We start from the raw sequence: 23,630 nt of genomic DNA on the forward strand, positions 1-23,630 counted from the left end.
GGCTACCCATGGCTGGGAAGGCCGGCTACCCATGGCTGGCAAGGCTGGCTACCCATGCTGGCAGGGCTGGCTACTCATGGCTGGCCGAGCAGGTTACCCATGGGGCAGGGCTGGCCACTCATGGATGGCAGGGCAGGCTACCCATGGTGGCAGGGCTGTCCACCCACGCTGGCAGGACAAGCTACCCATGGCTGGCAGGGCTGGCCACTCATGGCTGGCAGGGCTGGCTAGCGCACTGGGGGAGTCATCAGTGATGACTGTTTAGGTGATGACTACACTCTGCTTGGGCAGCTGCTCCAGAGCTGTGAATCCACGCACCACAGGGATCTTTTCAGATCATGTAAGACCCACCATGTCCCTTCACAGAGGGATCCAAGCTTGCACAGAGCTGCCCACGAACAGAGCTCCCTGGCACATGTCCTTTCCGACCGCATCCTTCCCAGCGTGCACCCCTGCTGATGACAGGGTCTCCCCCAAGCTGCCTGAGCCAGGGCTTCAGCACACTCGCCAGCCTGGGGGCTCCACCTGGGGCCAGGTGTGCTTGCCTCGAGTCTGGTCTAATAGACACTTACCCGGGCCTGGCCAGAGGAGAGCTGGAGAGTGGTGAGTGAGGGGCAGACCTGACATGCCCAAGCCTCAACATGCTGGCTGCCGGCTTGTCTGCTAGAAATCTCAGCCTCTCCCAAGCAAGCCCTTAACACGCAGACACACCAGAGAGGGAACACAACAGGCTCCCAGCTGTGTTTGAACGAGCTCATGGGATGCTGTCACACATATTGTATGACACATGCCACAAGTATTTCCAGAGTGCTTCCAGGGGCAGCACCATCTTCCTCCACGCCTGGGAGGATCTGGAGGGAGGGGGCCAGTGGGTGCACCACTGACCATACTGTCCTGAGCTCTGTCCTGGAGCTGGAAGGTAACTCCAGGAAGCCTTGCTGGAAACCTGACAGGGGCCCTCAATCTTGAGGAATGGAAGGATCTCTGAGAGCTGGTGATGTGCCCCTGGGCAAATACTTTGCAAGAGGCCACCAGCCTTATTCTAATTTTTTCTTCTCAAATGTCACCATGAATTAGCAGCACTCATTTCTGGGTCTACTGGGAATACACCTTTACTGCATTCGTCAGAGGAAATCTTGAAGTTGGAAAGAAAGCCTCATCTGGGAAGTGACTATGAAAGTTTATTACAGAGTCATAGGAGAGGGTGAGGAGGGTCTGAGAGAGGAAATAGTACAGAAGTTGGAATGTCTTTAGTAAAATGATTGCAAGGCAACATTTCGGGGTAGTTTAATTTCCTACGGCATTTTAATGACCAATAAAGAAGATACAAAAATGTTATTTATAAAGAAACCCTGGCTTTTTGTTTTCTTGGTCTAATAGATCAATTGGAACATACAATATGATTTGCCCAAATATTGTAATTGACTTTTCATGTTCCAGATCTGTGCAGTCCTCACTTGTCACACAGTCCAGATGCAAGTGAGTAGGAGTTAAACGGGAAGAACTCTCCGCTGTTTTTCCCTTCTGATGACAGGCAAGAAAACGTTTACAAATTCTATCCTCAGGCATTTTCCCATTCTGTTTCCTTTGGTTTCTAACTGAAAGTTACAATGTGGCCATTCTCAGGTGCTCAGGTGGCATTGGTGGGGACACATGAGAGACCTTTCAGGCTTTAGAAAGTGAAGGGCAGTTTTTAGAAGGTGAGCAGTTGGTTTCTGCTCACCGCCCAGAACCAACCCCAGCCTGCCAAGTGAGGTGAGGTTGCATAGGTGGGGACACAGCCTTGGCCCCAGCTTGGCCTGGACTCTGTGAGAGGGAGGGGCTGGGGACCAGGGCTGCCTGCTGAGATGACAGCCCCTCCTGCAGACTCAGCCTACTCAGCTCACACAACCCCCTTCTTCAACACCAGCCATGGGGACCTCTACAATCCTGCTTCTGCTGCTAGTAGCATGGCAAACGCTGAATCCGGCTTCTCCGCGAGCACTTCAGGTTTGTCAAACTCAATCACCTGAAAGGCAGAGAAGAGATGACATGGTCAGAAAATACCCACCCAATGTGAAGCCCAGACCACCTCAGCCTCTGAGGAGTGGAGCCAACAGCAGCTTCACACCTTCCCGTTTTCCATGACCAGGACTCGGTCGCAGTTGAGAACGGTGCTTAGGCGGTGGGCGATGGTCAGCACAGTGCAGCCCTTGAAGGAGTCCTTGATGGTGCTTTGAACAAGCGAGTCAGTCTTGGAGTCCATGGAGGCCGTGGCTTCATCCAGGAGAATGATCTGCCAAGGGAGGAATGTTGTGAAAAGCTGCACCCAGAGGGAAGGTGATAGATAGCCTTGGTCCTGTTTAGGGGACAGAGAAGAGGAGGAAAAGCTGAAAATTAAGGAACTAAGCATTCATTGTGAAACGTCACATCACCTCCATCTTCCTCCCGGAATCTGCTGGGCAAACAAGGCCGTATATTCTTTACTCCGCTTCTTAAGTGGGCTATTCTAAACGTACATGCACAGCTTGATCTACTGCGCTGACATACGTTGCCATGTGGCATAATAACAGCACTTATATTTACTTCCTACTGCTGTTGTGACAAATTACCACACACTTAGAGACTCAACAGTGTAAATTCATTATCTTCCAATTCCAGGTCAGAAGTCCTAAAATCAAGCATTGTCAGGGCAGCATTCCTTTTGCAGGTTCTAGGGAATAAACTATTTCCTTGCCTTTTCTGAAGGCCACTGCATTCCTTGGTCTGTGGCCCTTCTTGGCATCACATCTCCTTTCTGAATCTTCTGCCTCTGTCATATAAAAACTATGTGACCACACTAGAGTCACCCACATCTAAGGATAATCCTCCATCTCAAGATCCTTAATCAATCACACCCGCAAAGTCCCTTTTGCCATACAAGGTAACATATTCACAGATTCTGGTTATCGGGAAGGACATGGTCACCTGGCACCAGATCGGGTGGGGGATGAGTATCGGTCTGCCTATCACAAGGTGGGGTGGGTGGGGAGAGGATCATTGTGCCTATCACAGGCCACTGCACGGGGTGGGTGCAGAGAGGGTCACCCTCCTATCACAGGCCACTGCACGGGGTGGGTGGGGAGAGGGTCACCCGCCTATCACAGGCCACTGCACGGGGTGGGTGGGGAGAGGATCTCCTGTCAATCATGGGCCACTGCACAGAGTGGGTTGGGAGAGGGTCACCCTGCCTATCACGGGGTCAGTACACGGAGTGGGGTGGGCGGGGAGAGGATCACCTGCCTATCACAGGGCTTCCGCAAGGGGAGGGATGGGTGGAAAGAGGATCACCTGCCTATCATGGGGTCACTGCAAGGGGGTGGGCTGTGAAAGGATTACCTATCACAGAGCTCTGTGATTTTGCACATCAGGTTGGATGTTTGGCTCCACCCAAGGTCACGTTGAAATCTGATCCCCAGCAGGCCTGGGGGAGGTGCTTGGGTCATGGGGGTGGATCCCTCAGAAATGGCTTGGTACCCTCCTCCTCATAATGAGTGAGTTCGCACTTCTTTAGTTCACAGGAGCCTGGCACCTCCTCCGCCCTCTCTTGTTTCTTCTCTCACCGTGTGATACACCTGCCCCCTCTCATCCTGCCAACTCTCCGAAGCCCGAAGCTTCAGGTACAGTCTGTAGAACCCTGACTCAAACCTCTTTTCCTTATAAATTGCCCAGACTTAGGTGTTCCCTGAGCAGCACAAAATCAACTAATGCATAGTCCTTCGCTCTGCTTGACCTTGGCCGAGTTACTTAACTTTCCTGAGGCCACGGCCCCTCATATGTGAAGGGGGTCATGCCTCAGCAGTGACAAGTGCCACAGTGGGCACCAAGTCCATGTGCTTCCCTTCCCCCCACATTAGCACATCTAGAGAACACACACAGTGGGCTGTACCTTGGATGAAGACTCAGAGAATGTGATGTCCAAATCAGCAGTGATCCCTGCCCATACAGAAATCCCTTCCAGAAACCGGTAAGTAAGGCTGGCTAAGTCACTAAGAAACACAGCTACAAACTTTACATTTCACATAGGCTAGCATCCTATGGCCTCAAGCATCCTGGGTATGGTTTATCAATTGTTTTGGGACAAAACGAAAAAGTTGAAAGGCAGATTTTTCAAACTCAAGCCACTTAGGAGAGCAGAGAGAAAGCAGAAACGAGATCTCCCCGGGGGAGCTCCAGGGAGGCAGGTACTAGCCTGCAAATGGCTGTTATTTTTCAATTTTTACTCCTCACAACTTTGTCTTGAGAAAAAGTGATTGGTTTTTAAATGTCTCAGTTGTTCTCTTTGCTAAAAGACAAAATGCCTGGCTCTACCTCCTGGATTGAGTGGCGCTGCAGGAAGTATCCAAAATTTGACCAATCCATTTTCCGTGCTGTTTTCTTACTTTTGAATTACGGAGAAGCGCTCGGGCCATACAAAGCAGCTGGCGTTCCCCTACTGAGAAGTTTTCTCCATTTGCTGTGACTTCTGCCTGTAATTTTTCTGGGAGCTTCATTATCTATAAAACACAGAAAATGCCACATTTACGCTGATGATCTATAAAATTGTCCTCCGTCGTCTGTATTGATTGCCCCCTTCTCTTGCATTCATCAGCTGGCTTTATTTTACTGTGGAAAAGAAAGCGTGAAACAACAATCATTTCAATATTGCAAACAGGCACCGAGGAGAGACCAGGGAGTAGGTGGACGTTAATAATTTAAAATCACAGTGTGACTCATAGAACCTTTGCATACAACTCACCAAACAAGAACAAACAGTGCACATGCAGTTGCCGAGAACAACTGCAGACAAGTGGAAATGACTTTCAGGCTCGCCATTTCCACTGACAAAACAGACATGGGATGGGAGAGTTTTCTAGTCACTGAGGAAGGGTCTGACTTAGGCAGCACGCCCACACATCCACATGGCTTTGGGCGGTGCTCACTTTCTTTCCACGTCCTGGAAAAGCACAGTCTGGGCTGCAGAGGTGGCCACGCTCACCTGCTGACCTCAGCGGGGGCACAGTTCCAAGGGACTCGATCCCCCTCACAGATGGGTCAGTCCCTTTAAACCAGACATGCTTGCCATTCCCAGAACACTCCACACCCTCATCTTTCTGCGGCTCACTCTGATAGGTGCACTGGCACAGGAGAAGGGTGTTCCACCTGCTCTAGAATCAGATGAGCTTGGGTTCGAGTCTCCACTCTGCTACTCACTAGCCTGGACATGTTACTTCCCTTAGCTTTCATTTCTGCATCTTTAAAATTAGGGGTGAAAGTATCAGTCCCAGATGATGCTGTGTGTAGAGAACTTGACAGGATTGTAGCACAGCCCTACTGTTGCTTTGAACAATAAAGACTAAGGATTGTGTTCCAGTGATTCATACAGTGCCCACAAATAAACCTGGCCAAGTGCTGGCCCAAGTGCTCATCAGATTTGAACCCAGGGCAGTGGTGCTGGGAAACATGCTCGTCCTGAGCAGCCCAAAGACATACCGTGTCTCTCATAAATGTCCTCTCCAGAACCTGCCAGAGCATCTCGTCAGTGTGACTTTCAAAGGGATCCAGGTTGTACCTGCAATGAAGAAGAGGAGAAGCAGCTGCATTGCCAAGAACAGGAGGATGGACGGGGGCGGATTTTCTGTAGCAAGCTGGGGGGCAGGAGGCGGACGTGCTGACCCCGCCCTCTGGGAGCTGTGCTCAGTCCCAATGGTGGTCTGTAAAATACGGACCTCAGGCTGCGAGCCCAAGGACTCCCAGCTCTGCGTTGGAGCTGAGACCCCTGAGGCAGGCAGGCAGTGTGAAGCTGCGCCAAGACGCAGCTGTGAGCCAGGCACTGAGAGACAGCCTGGGGGCCCTCAGCAATCTGCGCAGCAGGGTGAATTTGATGTGACACAAATTCCTGGCAATGGGAAAAGGAGAGCTTGTGGCTCAGTCTGGTTCTCCATTCCCTTAGCCTTCATGGGAGAGGTACACCTGCAGCTCCCAGCACCTTGGAGAGACAGAGCCCCTCGGGGCAGGAGGTGAGCCTAACAATTCAAGAGGCAAAATGTCTTTTTCATCCAATGAACTCTAAATACAGATCAACTCAAAATACAGTAAATACAGTCCCCCTGCTTCATCTGCACACCACGGGACAATGTCCCTGTCATTATAGACAGCACTGTACCTCACTCCTGGAGAGACCATGGGTTCCTCTTATGCCTTGACACGGACGTGGAGCCCCAGGGAGGCCGCACCTACTGCCCTTGTACTTGAAACAGTTTTCGTTCATTCCATGATGGAAACAAATTAAGGCATTTCCCCGGGAACAGCCATGGACGTATGGTAACCACTCCTTTTTGTGCAAACTGCAGCACTTTTCAGAGTGGTCATTGTTAAACTTGTTGGACACTGGGACACAGACACAGATGAGGGCTGTCCAGAGCCACTGGACACCTGCTCAATGTGTGTGTGTGTATCTTTGTTGTTTAATAATGTGTTTATTATTAATACATACACTGTAAGTTGACTATCCAAGGGACTGTAACAAACTGTGAACCTACAAGAGGTGGTCAACATAAGGAACTAGGCCTCCTATACTGATATGTACATGTCCCGTGTATGAAAAGCAGGTCAACTTAAGGAGGTGGTTGGTATAGGCAGGTGGCCAGATGTGGAGGTCCTGCTGTACAAGTAATCCCCAGCTCCTCCCCAGACTCAGCTCAGAAGGCACCAGCTGCTTGTGAGTACCCTGGGAAACTGCTGCCCTCAGAAGGAACGGCCGTGTCCTAGGGACATCAGAGTTCTTAGTCTGATTTCACTTTCCAAAAATAGGAATGCACAATGATCAAAAACAGCTACCTTACTGTACCTACAAACAGGACGGGATCCTGGGGGATCACAGTCAGCTTGGTTCTGAGGTCTTCCAGAGCCACGGTGCAGACATCCACCCCATCGATGAAGATGGTGCCGCTGGCAGGCTCCACCAGACGGAACAAGGCCATTCCCAACGACGACTTTCCTGGGAACGACAAAAGCAAGAAAAACAAGTCAAACATTGTTTTGTGCTTCCATGATAGCCAAGCATGTAATTAAGGGAATTTTTAATGTGATGCATATGACTCTTTGCACACCACGTGAGACAGAAATTCCTCCCTGGGGTTGGGGTAGGGGGATGGGCTGCCTTAATGCAATTAACCTGCCCATCCCCGCAGGGGCCCATAGCACATAAGTTGTCCTCTGGGCCTTGTTTCACCAGAGTGATTCTCATTTAATTAATTCAAAAACCGAGATGTGTTTGCTCCATGTCTGTACTCCCATTTTACCCAAAATCCTAATTTACGGTAGAGAGCTGAGGGAAGATGGCAACCAATCTGACACATCACTCTCTGGTGCAGTTCAACCAGCACATCCAGGAGAAATTCAAAGAAAACAACCCAAAAGAGACAAAAGCAGAGCCTGTCCTCACCAGAACCAGTCCTCCCAACAATCCCTACTGTCTGCCCACTTTGTATGTTCAGGTTCAGCCCCTCAAGGACGAGGGGGGTGCTGTCTCTGTATCTCATCTGATAATCTCTGAAGGTTATCTCTCCACGGCTGGGCCAGTCCTGCGGACAGGTCCCCTCTGTGAGGGGATGACTGCACTCAGGGATACAGGTCTGAAAAAGAATAATCAATAACCGGTAAATAGCCACTTGTTTCTCGTTCATTCATTCATTCACATGGTTTTAGGTATTGGTGTTCATGGTGGTGAACCAGCCCAGGAGGGACCCTGCGTGCAAAGAACTCACATTCCAATGAGTATATCAGATAATAAACAAGAACAAAATCAGAACTAAAGACAATGAAACCTAGCACTGTCATTGAATGCAGAATGTGATTTGTGTGGTGGGCAGGGGAAGAGGCATCTTTGAGGACATGACTGGCTGAGACCTGAAATGCTGGGATTCTTGTCTGCAGCCTTCTAGGAAGGGGGATGGTGAATGCACCAGCCCTGAGGCCAGAACATGGCTGGACAATTTAAGAAATAGGAAGAAAAGTCATGTGGCTGGAGCTTAGTAAATAGAGGGACAAGACTTAGAGGAACAAGCAAAGAACAGCAGTGTGGCCTTCAAGCCGTGGGACAGATCCAGGCAGAGCCTTGAGATTTGCAGGATTTAACCAGATACAATTTCAACATCCACAAGCACCATCACGGTGCTAGAAGTAGAAAGACAACAAGAATGTAGAATGTCAAGTTCAGAGGTCTCTTGACAGTTACAAGGAAAAGACATTTAAGTTTCCTAAGAGTCCAAGAAATGCAAAGTCTGTTAAGAAACAGAGCAGCTCGGCCAGCATCAGTTTAAGGCCAACCCCTTCTCTTAAGTTATAAAGTCCCTGTTAACTAGAACTAGGGATCCCTTGTACCACATCAGTGTGGCCGACCAGCTCAAACCTCTGGTCTGTAACAAGCTCATTTAGGTGAGAGAAAACTGTATTCTTAGAGAGTGAGTGTTTTTAACCCCTAGAAGATTTAGAATTAAAAATAAAAATATTTAAGAGAAGGAAAACTAACAGTAATATTTTTAGTTTAAAAAGTCTGCATACTTGGTATTTCAAGTATTCATAATATTAATAGAATCTGGGCTTGAGATTATAATTAACAATGTGTAATTTAAAAACTGCTTTAAACATGATTTTAAGTTAAAAGCCTACTGATTATATATGGTGTGGGAACTGTCATGAGAACTTAAAGCTCACTATATTTATAAGTTTAATTTATTAAATTTATACAAACTCAGTAAGGTTTGTTTGTTAAATCAGATCATTGTGGTACTTAAAAAGGAAATTGAATATATTAAATTTTAAAATGCAGTTTAAAATGTTTAGAAGTGTTTAACTAAGTTTGTATGCAGAGCCAAATGCTGTTCAAAAGCCCTTAAAGGTCATTACTAAAATTGGCTAGACTTCTGTTCAAAATAGCAAGATTTATAAGTTGAATATAAAAGTTTTTAGGCTTTTTTTATTTACAACTTTAATCAATCAAATATTAATGTTTGGAATCTAAAGTAAGCCACTGAATTGTCTTTTTCTGTGTATGGAAACTGCCCTTAAGGAAAAAAAAATTTTTAATGAAACTCTCATTTAAACATCAAGGATTTTAAATTGTATTATAAATACAGGTTTTAAGAAAAAGAGTGACTGGTCAGATTTCAGCTTTTAAAAACATCTCTTCTGCAGCTAAAAAGAGCAAATACTTGCCTATATCCCGGCAGCATTAACTTGTCCCTCCTCTTTGACACACTCCTTTCTTACCAAAATATACTCCCTCAGCAGCTCCACGGAGGTGAACTTGGCTTGGGTCTCTGCCCCTGTCCGGATGCACACCTGGAGCAGCCCGCTGAGCTGTGGGAGGGACATGGTGACAGTGAGAGCCTGGCCTCCTGCGGGGTCTGAGAGCTGCTGCCCATCCAAGGCATGCCCTTGGGAGCCCCCTCCCTGCCTCACAGCACCACACAGGCAGGAGGCCCAGGCCCAGCCAAGTACCCAGAAGCAAAGATATTTCTGTTGACTGTTTTGCCTTTAAACACTTCCTTTGTATTTAGAAACAAATGGTAATTACATTTTCCCTGGCACTCCAGATGGTAAGAATCATCCCCCCACAGCACCACTTGTCACACGCCTCTTTGAGCAGTGGGAATTCCCCACACCTCCCCCTCAAGAGCCACAGAGAGACTGGGCATCAGCCCCTTGCTGCCACCTGGCGGGGCCTGCATCTCAGCTACTTCCCCACCACAGCCACCTTGGCCAAGAAGCAAGTAGAACCCCCATCACCATCAGAGACCAGAAAGCCATCAAGCCTGTGTGCTCAAGAAGTAAGAATGTCCAGGCTCAGACGGGGTGTGTGGCAGGCTAAAGTCACCCCACCTCAGGCCTGGACCCCCAGAAGCCAACCCTGAGTGTGGACTGCAAGTAGTATGTGAGGGCAGGTGGAAGGATGTCCCCCACCCTCAAAAGATATGTCCAGTCCAGTCTCTGGAGCCTGGGAAGTTATCTCATTTGGAAAAAGTATCTTTGCAAGTTTAATTACGGATCTTTAGATCATCCTGGAATACGTGGTGGGTCCCAAGTACAGCAACAAGCGTCCTTAGAAGAGGCTGAGGAGGAGGATGACGTGAAGGCAGCAACAGTGTCAGAAGGACACATCTGCGGGACAAGAAATGCCGAGGAACATCACAGATACCAGCAGCCAGAAAAGAGGACCATTTCCCGGGAGGCTTCAGAGGGGCTGTGGCCCTGCCAGCACCTTGACTTTGAAGTCCTGACCTCCAGAACAGTGAGAGAATGACTTTCTCTCATTTTAAGCCACCAGAGGATGAACCCAGAAAGTACCAGCAGGGATGGGAGAAGCGAGGCAGGGAGAAGGCAGCCAGCCGCAGCTGTGTTCACGAGAGGCTGTGCTGTGGGCAGCTGAGAGCAGTCCCCTGGGTGGCTCTGGGAGGCTGCCTGGAGTGCACCCCAGAGTTTTCCCATGCCAAGATGGGAAACACACAACTCCCCTCCATCATGACTGAGGCTGCTTCTGAGTGTGGAGATCCCTGAGCCTCTAGCCTGCCCTGGGCTTGGACTGGCCGGAGTGGGCCAACTGGTCTGCCCAGAAAGAGGGGGAGGGTCAATCAAAGTATCTGTCACCAAGTGGGCTAGAGGCAGGACCAGTCCTATTCAGTAGGGAACATCATTCACTGAGCAGCGGCGATGGGCCAGGCACTGGTCGGGCTCCCAGGGCTCAAGGTTGTGCACAAGGCCCTGCACGTGTGGTGCTTGCCCTCTAGGAGATGGATGGGATGAATGACAAGAGTGTCAGTAAAGTGGGTGATGTGGGACAGGGGCTGGGGCTAGGGAGTCACCTTGGCAGGGTGGTTCAGGAAGACCGTGTGAGCAGAGGCATTTAGGACAAGTCCCTCAGGCAAACCAGCAAGTGGCTTTAACAGAAAGGACACAGTGGGGCCCACCAGGTGAATCAGCCACCCCCACTGCTAGCCGCTCCCCTCAGCTGGCCTCCACTGGGGCCTTCCCTCCCGTCTCAGAATGACAGCTCCCAGCCTGGGTGCTGATGCTCCCACGGACATTTGGCCTAGAGACATTCTCAGTTGTCAAAATCATGGTGTTTGGGGAAAGGAAAGTGATACTGGCACCTCATGGGTAGAGGCTGGGTCTGCTGCTCAACAGCCTACAATGACAGCGCCATAGTCCACAGCCCTGAGGATGAGAAGCCCCTCCCTTCCCGGAGCACTGGCAGTACAGCTGCCTCGACTCGCACACAGCACCGCGGGTCCTGCCCTGCACACCCTGACCTCATTTCTGCTGCCTTCCCAGCCCCACCAAGCCCACCGCCCCCCCAGCCTCTCCCTCCCGCTCTGACCAAAACCCTCTTTCTTATAGTCTCCCAGGCTGATTCTTTATCATTCGGGTCCCAGCTACGAAGTCCCCTCCCCACCTGGACTATGGGGTGTCAAGTTGCTTCTTCCACCCCACAGTCACTCAGAACACTAAATGCTTTCTGAAGCCTTCTCTCCGCTTTTGTGTTCCTACATTTACTCCAGCTGCTGGTTAGAAGGTGAGCTCCAGGAGGGCAGGGACCCTTGCAGACTGTTCACAGCCGCATCTCAGGGCAGTGGACAAGCATTTTGTTCCTGCAGGACTGGCTCCCACAGGCTGGGGAGGCCCTCCCAGGGCTGGGATCCCCACACCAGCACAGTGCAGGCCAGCAGTGCCTGTCCCCCACCAGAGTGCGGTCTCCACGCTGTGGGGCTTCATGCCAATTGCTCATTCATCCAGGCAGGGAGTCTCCTCTGGTCTCAAGGAAGCTCTGTCATTTTGATTCTATGCTCTCCAAAGGGGGGGGTTTATGCTCAATAAAGCCACAAAGCCAGCTAGATAGCAGTGTTCCCATGGATCTTAATGTACAAATTCTCCTCCAACCTTACAGGAATGTTTGAAAACAATCTCAAGGAAAGTGGGTGATACCTCCCCAAAGTATGACCTCAGTTGGGGAAAGCTGTTTTGCTTGTACCAATCAAGGGAAACTGCTCAACATCATCTGTTGGATATTTTACTAGACAACAAATTAAAATATCCATCAATAAGGGGAACTGGCTACCCAAGGAAGTCCCCTTGAGGGACTTCCACTTGAGTACTGAGAATGTATTTTTACTCCTTTGCCTTCCCAAAGTACCAGTAAAATGGTATCAGAGAAATTTCAAGAAGGAATAGACCTATAACAACAAGGGGCTGGAGAGAGGCACCATGAATTAGAGGGGGGTGGAAGAGGATGGGGGGAGGGGGGCTTCTGAAAATGGAAGCAGAACGTGCTGCAGGGGCTTCGGGGCCTTCTGTCCGGCAGAACCCAGGCAGGCTCCGGGTGTTGGAAGGGGTCCACAGAGAGGCTGGCTGATCTTTGGCCTGTGTGTACACAACTACTCCAGACAGAGGAAGGTGCCAGTGTGCTTCCTCCTCCCACCCTGAGGGAGCTGGACACTGTCCCCCAAGTATGCATGTGCACACACAGACACACATGCGTGATTTCCGCTACAGAAACTGTGAATTAACTATGCAGGGACAAATGAGGCTCCCGGAATAGTGCCCTAGATAAAGACCCCTTTAAACCTAGGATTTGGGTCCCTGAAGGCCCGCTCCCCAGCTGCTGTCCTGAAGTGGAGCGGGCCTCACCACCCACGCACATATAGTTCTTAAAATTCCCATCTGGAGGGACCTAGTGAGGCATCTACAAAGAGGAAACCCTGAAAATCCAACCAGTCCGTCATTCTTACACACAAGTGGATCAAGAGACAGACAAAATCAGTGGAATAAAAGAACAAGAGACTGAAAAATAAGAAGAAAAGCTGACTCTGGTGGGTCTGGGGGGTGAAAAAGTTATCAGACAAGGAAGAGTTTAAGAGGGAAAAAAAGAAAATCTCCAACTTTTAATTAATATCCTCAGAGAGACTCAAAAAAGTATTGAGTCCATGTAAAAAGTAACTTGCCCAAAAGCTCAGAAAACAAGAGCTTGTGAAATTAAACTATATGAAAAATTTAAAAAATAGCTGAATGTCAAAGCTAAGGAAAATTCCCAGAATAAAGAGTAAAATACAGAAGATGGAAACTTTGAGATAAAACAAAAACATAGAGAATTGATGTAAGAAATCCAATAATCAACCAACAGGAGACACTCAAAGAAAAAACAGACAAGGAGGAATTGACGAAATAAAAGAGAAAAAAGAAGAAATTTTTTCCAAGCTAGAAAGAGATTTGCCTTCAATCCGAAAGAACCCACAGCTCTGAACAGACTATATGAAAAAAACCACATTCAAATCCATTGCCCTCAAGTTCCGGGGCACCAAGGATAAGGGTTACATCTGAAAAGTTTCCAAAGAGAAGAATGAGGTATTTATCAAGGAACAAGATTTAAACAGACATGAGCCCCACATGGCATGGGTTCAAATCCCGGCTCTCACACTTGACAGGCGTCAGTCCTTCTGTGCCTCAGTTTCCTCATCTGCAAAATGGGGACTGTAACAGTGTCAAAGTGCCATGGGGGAGTAAATGAATTAATTAGGTAATTAATTCAGCCCCTGAAGCTAAGCACAGTCAGTGCCTTGTGCTCATCTTTGTTGTTACTCAAAATAACAACAAAGAAACAGCCAAGAAGGGTGGCACAGCCACTGTCTGCCGGGGACGTGGTGCTTGCCTCTCCAGCATCCACTGCACTTCTCCACCGGCTGTGTGACTGCAGGCTGGGATGGGACGTGCCTCAGTCTGGTACCTGAAACCAATCATCCCAGTCCCCTCAAACCACCAATCAGCTCTGCAGTGGCTAAATTTATGCAGCAAGAGAAAATTCAGGGCACTTGTTCAGCAGCTCCTGTCTTCTCCCCACTGTAGAGCCCAAGGCTGCAGGTCCCGGCTATGCTACTGTGAGGGAGGCCAATGCTGGGGAGGGCAGACAGTGCCTGGCGCCCACACGATGGCCTCACCTTTGAATGGTGTGGGCTCTCACTGTTTAAACCCATTTGAGTTGGGGTTTTGTTATCCTTCCAAAAGCATGGCTCCCTGATGCATTCTATGCCACAGCCTCCAGGCCAAGCCCAGCATTGCGCAGCAGTTACCTGAATCATGTAAGACAGTGACAAGCCTTTGGATGAAGCACTGATTGAGGGGAAACTCAGGGTCACCAGCAAGGCCACGATGAAGGTGACGATGTTCATGAGGACGTCCATCCTCAGGGCGAACCACCTGAGAGCACAGTTAAAGTAGAGGAGGTGGCTGGAGTTCTCGTCATTCAGCATCTTAAACCTAAAATCAAGAAAATTCGACACATAGGAGATCTGGCTGTGCTTCTACAGGGCTTCTGGTGAAGTAAGGCAACGGGATTTCTAATCAAGGTGAATGTCCTCTCACGCAGTGGATGGGCACACAAGTGCACATGTATCTGTGCTGTTTAAAATCTGCCACCACAGACATCTTCGACTGGCACATATTCTGAGAAACCCCAGGTGCCAGTGGCGTCTGGCACTAAGTGGGCTCTTCCTTTCCCAGAACTGGCAACTGGGGCCACCACTGAGGAGAGAGGTGCTGAGCAGGCCTCACCCCCCCCCCACCACTTCCAAGGGCCCTGGTCTCATGCCAGCCACCCTCAGAGGCCTCCCTTGATCTGTAAGGAGGAGGTGTAGTATCGACGGGGCAACTTCTGGGGCTGCAGAGGAGGGAGGAGGGTGCCTGACTGGCTCCCCACCCTGCATCAGAGGTAGAAGGGTCAAGATGATTGCTGGGAAAGCTGGGAGTCTCCTCACCGAAGGACGGGGCACAGCATGGGGGGACAGAGGGATGACACCCAGGAGATGGGCAAGAGAATGAGAGTGGGAATGAGAGTGCAGAGGGAGGGGGCATTTGGGGCTACAGTCTTGACAACTGTGACCTTACTCGGTGTCTGGCAGAGAGGCCACCACGGCAGAAGAATGCAGCCAGAGGGCTGCCTGGCAGGACCCATGGGAAAACCCAAGGATCTTCCGCATGCAGCATGTCCAGCAGAGCTGCTGCGGGTCTAGTGCCGTCAAGGTCCTCACCCTGCCATCCCTCACCTACACAGTGAGCGGGAATGGGCCACAGAAAGGAGACGGTGAACCCACAGGTGGCAGCTGGCTGAGGATGTGTCCTCCACCCCCTGGATCCCCTGCACCAACATACGAGAACAAGATTAAGAGAAAAGACAGGCGTGTAAGAGAACTAACCGCACGCTGCCCCACAACTAGCCGGCCCCAACCAGCACGGAGCGCACACACACCACACACACACCATAAACACACAACACACACACCACACACTGCACACACATCACACACACACCACACACACACATCACACACACCATACGCACACACCATACACACACCACACACACAACACACACCATACACACACTGCACACACCGCACACACACCACACACACCACACACACACCATACACACATACCACACACACCATACACACCATACACACACCACACACACACCATACGCAACCATACACACACCACACACACACACCACACACACACACCACACACACCATACACACACCATACACACACCACACACCATACACACACCACACACACCACACACACACCATACACACACCATACACACACACCATACACACACCACACAAACCACACACACCATACACACACCACACACACCATACACACACCACACATGCCATATATACACACCACACACACCATACACACACCACACACGCCATATATACACACCACACACACACCATACACACACACCATACACACACCACACACACCACACACACCATACACACGCACCACACACACCACACACACACACCATACACACAGCACACACACCACACACCATACACACACACCACACACACTCCATACACACACACCATACACACAGCACACACCACACACACCATACACACACACCACACCATACACACACCACACACACACACCACACACACCATACACACACCACACACCATACACACACCACACACACCACACACACGCACCACACACACCACACACACACACACCATCCACACACCACACACCATACACACACACCACACACACTCCATACACACACACCACACACACCATACACACAGCACACACAACACACACCATACACGCACACCACACACACCACACACACACCACACATGCCATATATACACACCACACACGCCATATATACACACCACACACACACCATACACACACACCATACACACACCACACACACCACACACACCATACACACGCACCACACACACCACACACACACACCATACACACACCATACACACAGCACACACACCACACACCATACACACACACCACACACACTCCATACACACACACCATACACACAGCACACACCACACACACCATACACACACACCACACCATACACACACCACACACACACACCACACACACTCCATACACACACACCACACACACCATACACACAGCACACACAACACACACCATACACGCACACCACACACACCACACACACACCACACATGCCATATATACACACCACACACGCCATATATACACACCACACACACCACACACACACACCATACACACACCACACACACCACACACACCATACACACGCACCACACACACCACACACACACACCATACACACACCATACACACAGCACACACACCACACACCATACACACACACCACACACACTCCATACACACACACCATACACACAGCACACACCACACACACCACACACACACCACACACACCATACACACACCATATACACACCACACACACACCACACACACACCACACACACCATACACACACCATATACACACCACACACACACCACACACACACCACACACTGTGCACACACCACACACTGCGCACACACCACACACACCATACACACACCGCACACACACTGCACACATACCACACACACCATACACACACCGCACACACACCATACACACACCACACATACCGCACACACACTACGCATAGCACACACACCCACCACACATACATCACACATACACAACACACACACATACACCACACACACACACCACACACCCATCCACACACACCATACACATATATTTGTATTTTATAATGGTATGAATGTGTAAGTGATTATATATTGGTTTCATAATAGTACTGAGTACATTAGATACTTTCTTCCGTTCTTTAGATACTTTATTAAAAAGAATATGTTCCAGCTCCATCCAGTTAAACATAAAAGATGTAAAGTCTCCATCTTTTTATGGCTGCATAGTATTCCATGGTGTATCTATAGTACAGTTTGTTAACTCATTCATGGGTTGATGGGCACTCAGCTGCTTCCACGAGTTGGCTATTGTGAATTGGGCTGCAATAAACATTCTGGTGCAAATACCTTTGTTGTAAAATGCTTTTTGTTCATCTGGGCAAATACCTAGTAATGGAATTGCAGGATCAAACAATGGGTCAACTTTCAGTTCCTTGAGAATTCTCCATCCTTCTTTCCAAAAAGTCCATATTAGCTTGCATTCCCACCAGCAGTGTAAAAGTGTTCCCTTCTCTTCACATCTACGCCAACATCTGCAGTTTGGGGATTTTGGGATCAGGGCTAATCTTACTGGAGTTAGGTGATATCTCAAGAGTGGTTTTGATTTGCATTTCTCTGATGATTAAAGATGATGAGCAGCTTTTCATGTGTGTGTTGGCCATTCGCCTGTCATCTTCAGAGAAGTTTCTGTTCAAGTCTCTTGCCCAGAAAGAAATGGGGTGTTCGTTCTTTTCTTATTAATTGGCGTTCTCTGTAGATTCCACTCATCAGACCTTTGTCGGAATCATAAACTGGAAAAATCTCCTTTATAATGCCAAGAAAATTTTTAAAGGTCATTAATTAAATTATTTTCAAAAGAAGTTCAAAGCACGGTAAGCATCTTCTTTTCACTCTTTTATTTATTAACATAATTTAAGTGTGCTACAGAAGTTTAACTATAGGTTCAAGTGTAAGATAAAAAATGTTTAAAAACACTGCTGTAGGGCGGCGCCTGTGGCTCAAGGAGTAGGGCGCCGGTCCCATATGCCGGAGGTGGCAGGTTCAAACCCAGCCCCGGACAAAAACCACAAAAAAAAAAAAAAACACTGCTGTAGGGGGACACAGAGCTGAGACTTGAACATATTCAATATTGAAATTTTAACCAGACTGAACCATTAGCCAAAAGAGGCATCAGGTTCATTGCCATTAAGAGATTTCATCAGAACTGGCAGAAATTAGTGGGAAAAAAATGAAAACCCTTCAGTGTTTAACCTCCTGGGAAGTTACCATCCGCTGGCACAGCTGTGAATGTCCACCAGGGATTCTGGCTGGAAGCTCCTCTAACTAGCTGGCCTGAGCTCGGCCTCCAGGCTCACCTCCCTTTCCCAGAGCCCACTTCCATCACGTAGCTACAGAGCCCAGAAATTCAGGCAACAGCGTAAGTGGCTTAGCAGCCATCCCTAATCTGTGTGGCTGATTAGATTGTGCAGAAACAAAATCACTGAGAACAAAATCAGCTGAGAACAAATTAGAATTTGACCTCAAATCTTTTTTTTTAATGCTGTAGCAATTTTTCCTGGTGGCAAAAACAATGCACCTCAAGAAGCCTAAGCCCTCTGGAAAGAAAATATTAAAAGAGGAGAAACCCCATCAGTCCTGCTCAGCTCTCCATAGGATTCTCTTGGAAATCTTGGAGGAGGATCTGTGGGAGGATCTGGGTTTGTTTTATTCGTCCTGGTGAGTGGATGAATGCCCCCATGACCAGGACACTGGAATGGTCCACAGCTGCCCTGCAGTGAGGTGAGGCCCTGGGGCTGAAATCCGGACAATAAACAGCAGAAATGTTCAGGTGTTTTGCTACGCTGAACCACAGAAGTCTCCCGTAGGTCCTCATCCTGCCCTCTCCCCTTGTCTTCCGGCTGGACACAGAGGCTCCTGAGGAAGACACCAAGGTTTCTGGGCTGGGAGAGCCCCAGACAAAAAGATTCCCCGCCTGAGTGCAGAGCAGAACCCCTCCCCGTCCCCCACGGACCCTCACCAACCTATGACTTCAGGACAAACAGACATTTACTGTGTGAAGTCCCTAAGATTCGGGGTTGTCTGTTACTGCCACAAGCCTCCTGTGCTTGATACATTTTACACTGAACTTTAGAAGTTTGAAGGTGGAAGCTTCCAGAGAAATTTACTACTCTAGTCACCACATTTTAAAAAGAAGGAAACACTAAGTGAAGTGGAATGTGGACTTTAAAAATTATTTTTACAAAGAACATGAAATAACATGAAAAAATGTTTATTTTAAATGTTAAGCTAATTTTTAAAGAATGATTATAAACATGTAAGAATAAGGAGACACCATAAGAAGACAAAAAGAAAAGACTAGAAGGAAATACAGCAGCAGTGTGCCCAAGAAATATATATACATTTTAAGAAAGGTAAAAACTGAATTAAAATTGTAATACTCAAGTAATGCTCCACTTCTGCAATTACAGGAGATACAAGATACAACACTAAAACAACAAATGTTATCAATATACATTATTACAATTTTAATACAGTTTTTAATACAGTATCTGCATTTTAGGGTACCCTCCATCTACGAAAATATTAATAGGATCTGTGTTTGGGCCTATAAGTGATTTTTTCTTCCTCCTCTTCTTTTTTCTTTATGTTGCCCTGTTTTCCTGAACTGATTTTTACTTTAAAAGTAAAAATACAATACATAAAACATACAGAGTCACAGACTGAGGCTACCACTGAAGATCTGCTCCTCACACCTTTGCGGCCTCAGACGCAGGAGGAGGCCAAGTGCAGGAGTCATCAGCAACTCATCCACCTGCGGTGGTCCCAGAAGCCAGGAACTCCCTTCTCAGAGGCAGAGAAGACATGTGCCCCATGGCCTCTGTGCAGGGCCAGGCAGGGAGCATGGGCACTGGGCAGTGCAGACCCACCCGCTGACCGGCACGGGCCCTGGACAGTACAGACCCACCCACTGACTGCGCAGGTACTGGGCAGCACAGACCCACCCACTGACAGCGCGGCACGGGGCCCTGGGCAGCACAGACCCACCCGCTGACAGCGTGGCACGGGGCCCTAGGCAGCACATACCCACCCGCTGACCGGCGCAGGTACTGGGCAGCACAGACCCACCCACTGACAGCGCGGCACGGGGCCCTGGGCAGCACAGACCCACCCGCTGACAGCGTGGCACGGGGCCCTAGGCAGCACATACCCACCCGCTGACCGGCACAGGTACTGGGCAGCACAGACCCACCCGCTGACAGCGCGGCACGGGGCCCTGGGTGGCGCACCCACCTGCTGATGCAGTCTGCCTGCTTGTCATAGGTGTGGATGATGCCCAGGCCCTGCATAGAGGAGGTGATGTGGGAAAACCAGGGCGAGCGGCTGGTGTTCTCCACCTTTTTCAGCTCCTGGACCCCCCTATGGAAAACACTGCAGGAAAATAGAAAGGGTCTCAGTCACGGGGAGTGGAAGGCCATCTGCTGGGGGTGTCCCGCTCCGGGGTGGGTGTCTGACAGCCACAGGCTCCTTCACTTGCTCTAGGTTCTAAGGCTTCTCGTCTTATTGCACAAGGTGTGACTCTACTGTTCAAAGACCAGGAGTTCTCACAAGCCAGCCACTTTTTGATGCCCGACCACAGAAAAAGTGATGTCCTAACTCTGAAAAAAAAACAGTATGTCTGCTGCCAACATGGGGACTTCCTAAAGGCATTTCAAATATAATTTTGAATGGATGTTATTATATCCTCAGGAGCTGATTTAAAACCAAACCCCCACAGGATGCAGCTCCCCTTCCCATGGAGGCCCCAGAAGTCCTGGAGAGCAAGAGCCCGGGACCCAGGTGCACATGTTAAGGAAAAGGCCACTGGCCTCTCAACAGCAACTAGGCAGGGGAGTGAAAAGGGCACTCCCAGAGTTCAGCTGAGTTCGTTGGAGACATCTGGGCAATTTGGTCAGGGTCTGTCTTGTCTTTGTAGCAAGCACTGGGCAGTAGGGCAGAGCAAAAGCTTTTGCTAAGCAAATCAGCAACATAAATAGGGCCAGACAGGGGCAATGGTTAGAGTAACTACAAAAGTGACCCGGCCCAAGGAATCCACCCAGAACTGACATCCAGGACACACTTGCGTCTTTGTGAAGGACTTTCAGAGATCACTTGTATTTGGTCATCCCAATAAACCCTTAAGTTTGGAGATGGAGGCCACAAGTCCCTTCTCAGAGACACCACAGGGGGAGTGGTGGGCTGCAGCGAGAGTCCAGCTGTCCTGACTCCAGGGCATGGTGCTGGTTCCCACAGCTACCCCGGCTACAGTGCCCCCACACCCACATCTGCCACTGCACGCCAGCACCTTCTGCGGACTTGACAACCCAACTTAAACATCCACAGCGAAACTCCGGATCTTCATTATCCAAACTCCTTCTCCTGCATCGCCTGTATCTCTCCTTTTCATTTTTCCATTTTTGTTTGTTTGTTTGTATTTTGAGACAGTCTCACTCTGGTGTCCTGGGTAGAGCGCCATGGCATCATAGCTCACAACAACCTCAAACTCCTGGGTTCCTATCCTCCTGCCTCAGCCTTCTGGGACTGCAGGTGCCCAAGATACCACACATAGCTAATTTTTCTATGTTTATTAGAGACGGGCTCTTGCTCTTGCTCAGGCTGGTCTCAAACTCCTGAGCTCAAGGGATCTTCCCACCTTGGCCTCCCAGAGTGCTGGGATTACAGGAGTAAGCCACCAGGCCAGCCACCTGTATCTCTCTTCATATCACTCCACACCTTGGGATCACCCTTGGCCTTGCCCATCCCACTAACACCCAAAATTCCACTAATCCTGAAACCCCAGCAACATTCACCTCGACTTGGAAATGGCTCTGGAATCTGCTGTCCCCACTTCCGCCACTCATGTTTGGGCCTCAGCAACTCACACACAGACTATAAATTTCAAGAGACCCCCACTTTGTCGCCTGCCCTGATCTTTCTGGAGCTCCGGCCTCCTTTACACTGTGGCCAAAGCAGTGTCTCTAAAACCTGGATCTGTGCAAAACAAACGCTACTTACAGGAGGAAGCAGGTCTGGGGCTGCAGGCTGAGATTTTATAATTTGGGGATTCTTTTTAAGATCCCCAGCGTCCTACCCAGGACTGGGCATATCTAGGAGCATAATCAATAATCGTTTTCCGTTACTGGTTTTTATGGAAACTCTTGCATGGTGCTTCTGTCTGCTTTTAATCTATAAGCATGTCATCCCATGTGATCCTCACAACACACTCACTGAAACAGCTGAGACCAACAATGCATGTTACCACTTTTGGAGAGAGGAAACTGAGGTGTACAGCTTTTCCTTACTTCCCCAAGGTCCTCCAGCTAGTTTTGTGGCAGAACTGACTTGCAACCCTTTGCCCCCACCCAGCCCCACCATGCTATCACTGGGAGCTCCAGCTCACCCCGGGGAGGAGGGGTCTGCTGGAGGCCAGATGGCTGCCATCCTCCTGCTTCCCCCAGGGTGGGTGTGCACAGCCACAGGACACCCCTGTGAAGGTGCCCAAGGCCTTTCTCTAACCACATCAGTTTCTCAAAGTTCAGTGTGACCGGGGACAGGTCTCCCCTCTCTTCTCCTGCAGCAGGAATGACAGAGCCTATGGTTAAGAGCACAGCAGCAAACAGATAGCCATCATGCCTACTGGTTTCCTGGCCGGACCAGCACCTTAACTGCCTAACAATTCCCACCGCTCAGGACGACTCAGAGGCGGAGATATCAGAGGTATGCAGAGCACTTCGCATAGCACCCGGCACTGCCAAGTGCTGAAAATCAAGGCAGTGCCGTTATCAGGGAGGATCCCACGTGCTCAGGGCCACCTGATGAGCATCGGTCACTGTGCACGGTTCACCCTAGGTGTCAGCACCTTGGTGGAGGTCCTGTTTTCTTCTTTTGAAACAGTGCATAGACCTACCATAAAAGCATGAAGAACCCTGCAGAAAAGCCGGCTACAACCAAAAGGACGGCAGGAAACACGGCAGCCAGCACCAGGAGAATAAATGCCACCAGAAAAAACTGCTGCAGAAAATTCTCCGCGTGGAATGGCAGCCTCACGTCCAGTTCGTCCATGTCTTTGGAAAAGCGGTTCATTAGCCTGCCAGTGGGAGTCGTGTCGAAGAAGCTCATCGGGCTCTTTAAGACCTGTGGATAAAAGCAGAGAGTCAGACAGATTGAGGAGGGTGCTTAGCAAGCCCCACTGCTCTGCAATGTGGCGCAGGGCCTAGCCTTGTCTCCATAAGACAGGGAAGATGCTCCCCATTCTTGCAGCCACCCAGAATGAGAGTGAATGTGGGAGAGATTCGGCCACTGTGCAGGGATCCAGAGCAAGTCCCCCGAGGTCAGGCTCACCCTCCCATCGGGGGTGCATCTGGGGGTGGGAGAGGCTGGAGTCTTTGGACGAGGGAGAAATTTTGTGCTCCAGGGCAATAAAGTTCCACTTTGTCCCTTTACCCGCAAGGTGTAGACTCCA

General features: G+C 49.4%; 1 protein-coding gene across 2 annotated transcripts in view; it reads right to left on the minus strand.

Moving 5' to 3' along the window:
• Positions 1-1,921: 1,921 nt before the first annotated feature.
• ABCC12 (ATP binding cassette subfamily C member 12) overlaps positions 1,922-23,630 on the minus strand; it is a 60,489-nt gene continuing 38,780 nt past the window's right edge. The window contains exons 20-29 of one of the 2 annotated variants that reach the window (XM_053582103.1): positions 23,076-23,302; positions 20,423-20,560; positions 14,121-14,307; positions 9,271-9,360; positions 7,445-7,634; positions 6,838-6,997; positions 5,491-5,569; positions 4,401-4,514; positions 2,111-2,275; positions 1,922-2,008 (exon numbers count right to left, since the gene is read on the minus strand). In XM_053582103.1, coding sequence (XP_053438078.1) covers positions 1,922-2,008; positions 2,111-2,275; positions 4,401-4,514; positions 5,491-5,569; positions 6,838-6,997; positions 7,445-7,634; positions 9,271-9,360; positions 14,121-14,307; positions 20,423-20,560; positions 23,076-23,302 — 1,437 coding nt within the window. The remainder of the gene's footprint in view (positions 2,009-2,110; positions 2,276-4,400; positions 4,515-5,490; positions 5,570-6,837; positions 6,998-7,444; positions 7,635-9,270; positions 9,361-14,120; positions 14,308-20,422; positions 20,561-23,075; positions 23,303-23,630) is intronic. The other variant, XM_053582104.1, reaches the window with a different exon arrangement.

The sequence above is a fragment of the Nycticebus coucang genome, chromosome 2 (assembly GCF_027406575.1).
Source record: "Nycticebus coucang isolate mNycCou1 chromosome 2, mNycCou1.pri, whole genome shotgun sequence".
Classification (NCBI taxonomy): Eukaryota; Metazoa; Chordata; class Mammalia; order Primates; family Lorisidae; genus Nycticebus; species Nycticebus coucang.